The sequence below is a fragment of the Macrobrachium nipponense genome, chromosome 35 (assembly GCF_015104395.2).
Source record: "Macrobrachium nipponense isolate FS-2020 chromosome 35, ASM1510439v2, whole genome shotgun sequence".
NCBI classification, from domain to species: domain Eukaryota; kingdom Metazoa; phylum Arthropoda; class Malacostraca; order Decapoda; family Palaemonidae; genus Macrobrachium; species Macrobrachium nipponense.
The window spans coordinates 65,373,659-65,381,784 of record NC_061096.1 but is presented as its reverse complement, the minus strand read 5'-3'; the positions used below and the strand labels follow the sequence as shown (position 1 = coordinate 65,381,784).

Sequence of the window (8,126 nt, the reverse complement as noted above, 5' to 3'; positions counted from 1 at the left end):
ACGTTGATATATATCAGTGATTCCTTTAAAATAGGATGATGTATTTTTCTCACTGAAATGTCGTGAGTGAGGAGAATGCAAGAGTAGAATGAGCTGATCATTTAAAACCAGAATCAAGAGAGAAATTATCTTCTGAAAGTTGCTGTGACAGGTCGATTATGCTTAAGAGTTTGATGATCTTGTGATTCACTGAACTAAGGTCGAATCTTTTCAGGGACGCTGGCGTCACGACGGATGATAAAGGAATCGCCAAACCGTCTATTTGGTCGCTGTGCGCCTTGCTGATGCAATGTAATTAATTTCAATTTTTTTATGATTCTTATTTTTTTACGAATTTCATTTTTTCATATATATCGTTAAGTCCGCATTATTCTCACTCACACACACACACACAAACTCGCAAGATACTTGCCACGAATGAATCGGAAATATGTAAACAAAATAAATAAATAAATAAATAAATAGAGTGGAAAAGTGCCATGCAAAATTCTAATATGAATTTAAAGTGTACCATGTGTAAGTCACGGGTCAATCAACATTTTACGTTTTAATATTGGATTTCGCTTTCTGCATTTCAACAGATAGTCACAATATTCCGATTTGATTTCTGCAAAACCCAAAACGTGTATAACACGAGAATCCTACTACGATTAATTCCATAGCAACTTTACAAGAATATCGCCTTAAAGATGATGCTATGTTTCTCTTAGTTATCAACGCGACAACAACAATAATTATCGGATATAAAAGCTGTGTCTACTGCATTTAATTTGCGTAGAGTCTACTCTCTGAACCTTTTCGTTAACGTAAAGCTGATGAAATGGTTGCAATACGCATAGAGAATTAAATGCCGTAGAAAACATTTATCATATTCAACGCTATTATTTTTATTATCATTATTATATTACACAAATTAAAATCCGTAAAAATTACCGTTATCTTCATCAATACTTTTATTTACATTGGGAAAGTTAATCCACAGTAGTATGTCTGTTTGAATTTGTTATTTAAAATATATAAAATATATAAAGCAGAAAGCTATCGATGACCTGCACGGTCCTCCTTGCTTTCTGCTTAACATATTTAATAAACTTTAAATAACAAAATCAAACAGTCATACTACCGTGGACTTACTTTTCCATTTTATTGACTCGTGTGATTATGAGTTTTCTTTGGATTATTTACATTGTCATTATTGATTAAAAATCCTCATAGTAGCTCGATTCTTCAAATGGAGAAACAAATCCACAGTTATGTACACGTCCATAAGATTTAGATATAAAACTTTAAGGATAGCTTTCGGGAATCTGTTCGGTTCCCCCTTATCAATCAATGATTGATTAAGGGGAACCGAGCAGATTCCCGAAAGCTATCCTTAAAGTTTTAAACTTGAATATTGAATGTATGTGCGTTTACATAACTGTGGATTTGTTTCTCCATTGTCATTATTATTAGTTGAAATGTACCCTTTGATTGTTATTGCTATTCTTTATATACTACTTCATGCCCAGTTTGTTAACCACGTCCTTTGAATCCCGTCCGTCACAGCCGTCCCTTGGGAGCCAAAGGACACGTCCGCACGTACGGTGTCCGGAATGTGGCTCCTGACGGCCTTCATCATTGCCACCGTCTACCGCTCTAACCTGGTGGCTATGCTGGTGGCTCCCCTCCTGAAGCTGCCCTTCAACAGCTTCGAGGAACTGGCCGCTACCCATTACAAGCTTTACATAGCTCCTGGAAGCCGTATGTACGACGCTTGGAAGGTACTATACCATGTTCTTCTTGGCTGTCATGTTCTCTATTTAATCCTACGTCGTGTAACTAGTACTTCGAAAGTTCAAACGAAGATGCGATGAATGAACTCTAGGGCTACTTCACTATATAGATCAGAGGTTCTCAACCTTTCAACATAATGTCAGAATGTCATCCCACCCCTCCCTTTCCAAAACCGTCTGCCTCAAAAAGGTGCATTTCAAATAATACTCTGCAAAATACTAATACAAAATGCTCACAAGGTAGCGGAGAGAAAGCTCAGCGTGACTTCTCAGTACTGCGGACCGATGCACACTGCATTCTGTTTAGTCCCAGAACCGGTTTGAGCCTGCCAATCTGTGATCACAATGAATGTTGCATAAAACGCATTGAAAGGACAATACTCTGCATTCTTCCTTGCCTGACCTAACTGTCCTTTGCTTGCAACACTAGGCAGGCTGCTGCGGTTGCCGCATAGAGAGTCTTTTATCCTATTTACTTGGTAAGGAGTTTTGTTTTGACTGCAACTAAACTAGGGAATTGTTTGCTTGGTGCAGCTGAGGATTCTTATGATCTGCTGATGTTTAAGGGAGGAGCAAATTCACTGCCGATTTCTGCTGGCGTTTCCAGAGTTCAGGTGTTATATACCGGTTTTATTTTCTATTCCCTCATATTTAATTGATTATCACACTCCCCTTCAACTTGTCTCTCACATTGCAGGCCGATTTCCCTTTAGAGCTCTCTTTGGTCTGTACTCTGTTGACTTTTTCCATAAGGATTTTCAGCTGAATATTTAAAGGGCTAAACAATCTCCAAGTTCAGGCCTCGACGACACGTAAATAAAAAGTACAATAGTCATCCCTTCATTCTAAGTTTTCTTTTAGCAATTTCATCCAGCAAAGGTCATATCGTCAAGGGGTGATCAGTGAAACTGAATCGCCACTTGCTCTACGAAATGGAGGAGGGTTGGAACGATGCCTGCTGGAAATTTCGCCGGCGTAATAAAAAGGCTAAAATAGCAGCTTTGGTAATCTTGCGTCCGAAGGGATGCTCCTTATGAATAACAACAACAACAATAATGCATTTTTGAACCGAACATAGCTCCGACATTCACCGCTGAGCTGCCTGTTCTTGTAACAAACATTCACCGAAATATTTCTTACAGAAAGCTGAGCCTGGATCGGTCTTGTGGAGTGCCAGGAATAACTTCTTCAGTGACGTGCCGTATATGGTGGCTTCTCGACGATATCTGAATGAGGAAATAGGCGTCTGTTCGACTAGAATAACCCTTGAATACGGACAACATCTGGCTTTTTCCGCTGTAAGTACGAGTGAATACGTCAATATTTCATTTGATTAAAAAAAATGACGCATTGAAGTAATCCTACAGTTTAATTAGCAGTGCATCGCATAAGTACTGCCGTTAAGTTTATCTTGTTCAAGATGTTACTTTTCCTAAACATCACAAATAACACCTTGGGCTGATTAAGATATTTCACCGCGTTACTGAATATGAAAAGATAATATTACCGACAGATGAAACACTTCCGTACCTCTGATGGGTCAGATTCGAATCCGGGTAAATGCATTCACAAGGGACACACACACATGCACCAGTGTCTGATGGGGGTTGTGGCAGGTGATGGTCCCTGGTGGATATGTTATCGTGGGTCACGTAGATTTCGAATTTTCAAGTTCATGATCATGCCCCACAAGGCTGCAGCCACATTCACTTTGCCTTTCTTAAGAATACATTTGAAGAGTAAATCCCGATCGTTTTCGATTTCCTTGCGAAGACCCTAAATTGTGGTTCATCTTTTCAGTGACGTAGTTGAACAGCGAGTGAAATGATCTGGAAAGTGAGCCTTATTTCACCGTACAAGTCGCATTGTCTTCAGGTACCAGGAAGATATATGAAAAGTTCAGTATCGGGTGTGCGCAAGAAACGGCTTATTTGGAATTGTTGCGCCCCAATAAACTTTTATTTAAATTTTTTTTTTTCAATGTTCTTCATAGACATCAACTTCCTTTCTTAAAGGTGGCAACAAATCTTTAACCGAATATTGCACGAGAGAAGTTTCTCTGGCAACTAATCGTCAAATCTTTTATAAATGTTTTTAAAAAATTTGATGACAAGGCAAAAAAATCGTCCAATCTTTATCATTATGTTGAAAATTTGATGATGATAAGGAAGGCAGCAAATCGTCAAATCTTTGCAAATGTTTTCCAAAAGTTGATCACATGGAAGAAGTCATTCAAGCGAGTGTTTTGGTCTTTGAAACCTGAGTAAATTCGTGGTTCCTCCATCTTCATCATTTTTGGTCACAGAGAGGAACTGTTACAAAGGATAAGATGATTTCAACATGTTCTGGGTGACTGGAATATGAAATCATCCCCCATGAATCTTTTAGAATTTAATCAGTTAATAAATGCTACTAATGACTCACTTTATATCCTCTATAGAAACAAGAATCTACTGGAATTTAATCAGTTCATAAATGGTACTAATGACTCACTTATGTCCTCTATAGAAACAAGAATCTTTTAGAATTTAATCAGTTAATAAATGCTACTAATGACTCACTTTATATCCTCTGTAGAAACAAGAATCTTTTGGAATTTAATCAGTTCATAAATGCTACTAATGACTCACTTTATATATCCTCTATAGAAACAAGAATCTTTTGTAATTTAATCAGTTCATAAATGCTACTAATGACTCACTTTATATCCTCTATAGAAACAAGAATCTTTTGGAATTTAATCAGTTCATAAATGCTACTAATGAATCACTTTGTATCCTCTGTAGAAACAAGAATCTTTTGGAATTTAATCAGTTCATAAATGCTACTAATAACTCATTTTATATATCCTCTATAGAAAGGCTACTGTGGATTATACCTGATACCTAGAGACAGGAATATCTTCAAAGGAACTCCAGTATCCTTTGCTTTCCCGAAGAAATCTGAACTCAAGGCTAAAGTGGATCCCATGTAAGTATAAGTAAGCGAACATTTTAAATGTGTGTATTCAGCGCACGCAAAATTCATACTATAGTAGATTCACATCAACCGTGCATCAGAAGTCTAGGCCCGTCCCTTACGACGCTCCTGATTGGCCGTTGATAAGCCAATCACAGGGCTGGAAACTCTCAAGTCTCTCGAGTGTGTTCACATGGGTATGATGCATGTTCCACCTCTCCTGAGGGATACGCCTTTCAAAAGTATCCCTCAGGAGAGGGGGAACATGCATCCCGCCTATGTGAACTCTCTCGAGACTGAGAGTTTCCAGCCCTGCGATTGTCTTAACAACCAATCAGGAGCGTCGTAAGGGATGGGCCTAGACATCAGATGCACAGTTGATGTAAATCTACTGCAGTCGTTGGTATGGTGGTTAGTGACTTGGCATGTCCCTCAGATGACATGAGTTCGTGCCTGCTCCCGGGCGATGAAAAATCACTGGCTCTGTATCATGGTCCGTTACTGCTTTCGTAACTCAATCTGTTCAAGTTAGAATTAAATTTGTATGTCATCAACATTTCCAAGCCTGAAAATTAGTGCAATATCCTTTTTTAGTAAGATAGGATTCTTAGGGTAATAAGCACTATATAAATCACTCATTAGTTTTAGATCATAAAACCATCAGGAATCTGATCAAAAAAGGTCCCATTAAACGTCGATTATACCAAATTTCAAGTTCGCTGTATAAACGCCAACTCATTTTCGAACATCTTTCCAAATAGCATTCGAAACCTCAAGGAGTCTGGGATCACTGAATATCTGTTGAGGAATAAGATGCCCAACGCCACCGAGTGTCTGAAGCCTCTTGGATCTATCAAAGCCAACAGCAAGAGACCTCTAGAAGTGAAGGATTTTTATGGTGCCCTATGCGTACTTTTTGCAGGTAAGTGGCTGGTTGCGAATTTTCCTGATCTGTACAGAGATATTAGGGCTAAGGGGGTGTGTCCATTGTTAACTAAGGCAGGTAACAAAGTGTTATTCTTAATTCTAAATCGATGTAACATGCTCCAAAACCACTTTGAGTTTTGAGAAGTCATTAATTGTAAACTTGAAAAATGACATATTCTCTTCACACAGGTACAACAGCATTGAGCACCATCGTCTTCATCTGTGAAATAATGAAGAAGCAAAACCACTTTGAGTTTTGATAAGCCATTAATTGTTAACTAGAAAAAGGAAATTTTCTCTTCACACAGGTACAGCATTGAGCACCATCGTCTTCATCTGTGAGATAAAGAAGAAGAAGCAGAGGCAACAACCAAAAGAAGAAAACTTCTTAGTCGTCTCTGTTACGAAAGAGGATGACTAGTAAACAAACGAATTTCGGACTGGGAACCTGGCGACAAATTTCTTGTTGTTGTGTGTGTCTGTGTGTGTGTATGGCATTGCTTTGTTTATCTTTAGTTTCATTAATTTTATACTGCACTTTGATGCATCCCTATTCAGCTGTGCAACATCTTTAAGTTTGCAGTACTTTAACCCCGAATCTTAAAACAGAAACCTATTTGTCTGGTTGAATTACATTATAATAATAATAATAATAATAATAATAATAATAATAATAATATAATAATGATACAGAGAGAACTAAGATCCCCTCCATGAAAGCCTACAACACCAAGAAATTAAGGGAGAAAACAAAGGAGTGAGGTCAATGAAAATAATGGGCCTAATACACACCACCAGTATCACAGAAACAAATAACTTGACATAGCAGGAGCAAGATTAGTAGCAGAACTGATGGGGATTCGAACACCAACTCCACCGTCACAACCAAACCCAACAGAGAAACCAAACAGCAACCTCCTTGGAAAAGGCGCCTGGAAAAGCAAATCATGGTGATGAGATCTGACTTGAGTAAACTGAAAGAGATGGCAGAAAAAAGGCTAAGAAGCAAGAAAACAAGGGAGGAACTCAACGAGAAATACAAAGTACAAGAGAGGGGACTAAAAACAACACAATAGAAGATGCAAAACAGAGGCTTAAGGCCAAAGCACACAAGATCCAACGGTACATGAACAGGAATAAGGGATACCAACAGAACAAACTATTCGGAACCAACCAGAAAGACTATACAGCCAACTAAGAGGGGAAGACAACCACCCAGAAATTCCTGAAGAACCGAACCAAGTAAGAGACTCTGGGAAACATATGGAGCAATCCGGTATCACACAACAAACATGCAACATGGCTCCAGCAAGTCAAGGAAGAAGAAACAGGGAGAATAAAACAAAGATTCACAGACATCACGACAGACACAGTCAGACACAACTAAAGAAAATGCCCCAACTGGAAAGCCCCAGGTCCCGATGAAGTCCATGGATACTGTCAAAAACTTCAAGGCCCTACACCCACGAATAGCAGAACAACTCCAGCATTGTATCTCAAATCACCAAGCACCCAAATGGATGACCACAGGAAGAACATCCTTAGTACAAAAAGACAAGAGTAAGGGAAATATAGCCAGTAAACTACAGGCCTATCACCTGCCTACCAATAAATGTGGAAGTTACTAACAGGTATCATCAGTGAAAGGCTATACAAACTACCTAGAGGAGACAAAACCCATCACAACAGAAAGGCTGCAGAAGGAAGTGTAGGGGCACAAAAGACCAGCTCCTGATAGACAAAATGGTAATGAAGAACAGTAGGAGAAGGAAAACCAACCTAAGCATGGCATGGATAGACTATAAGAAAGCCCTCGACATGATACCACACACTGGCTAATAGAATGCCTGAAAAAATATATGGGGCAGAGGAAAATACCATCAGCTTCTCAAAAATACAATGCGAAACTGGAATACAATACTTACAAGCTCTGGAATAAGACTAGCAAGAGATAATATCAGGAGAGGGATCTTCCAGGGCGACTCACTGTCCCCACTACTCTTCGTAGTAGCCATGATTCCATGACAAAAGTACTACAGAAGATGGATGCCGGGTACCAACTCAAGAAAGAGCAACATATTCAACCATCTGATGTTCATGGACGACATCAAAGCTGTATGGTAAGAGCATCAAGGAAATAGATTACCCTAATCCAGACTGTAAGGATTGTATCTGGGGACATCAGGATGGAGTTTGGAATAGAAAAATGAGCCTTCAGTCAACATACAAAAAGGCAAGTAACGAGAACTGAAGGGATAAAGCTACCAGATGGGAGCAACATCAAACACATAGATGAGACAGGATACATACCATGGAATAATGAACAAGGAGGAGATATAAAAACACCAAGAGATGAAGGACACGATCAGGAAAGAATAATGCAGAGACTCAAGGCGATACTCAAGTCAAACTCAAGCGCGGAAATATGATAAAATAAGCCATAAACACATGGCAGTGCCAGTAATC

General features: G+C 38.9%; 1 protein-coding gene across 1 annotated transcript in view; it reads left to right on the top strand.

The window, feature by feature from the left end:
* The window catches only part of LOC135208384 (ionotropic receptor 25a-like), a 17,772-nt gene extending 11,691 nt beyond the window's left edge, over nt 1–6,081 (top strand). Inside the window, exons 7-12 of the mRNA XM_064240484.1 lie at nt 215–291; nt 1,549–1,763; nt 2,918–3,073; nt 4,633–4,745; nt 5,495–5,655; nt 5,969–6,081. Of these exons, the coding sequence (XP_064096554.1) occupies nt 215–291; nt 1,549–1,763; nt 2,918–3,073; nt 4,633–4,745; nt 5,495–5,655; nt 5,969–6,081 (835 nt within the window). The remainder of the gene's footprint in view (nt 1–214; nt 292–1,548; nt 1,764–2,917; nt 3,074–4,632; nt 4,746–5,494; nt 5,656–5,968) is intronic.
* The last annotated feature ends 2,045 nt before the right edge of the window (nt 6,082–8,126 follow it).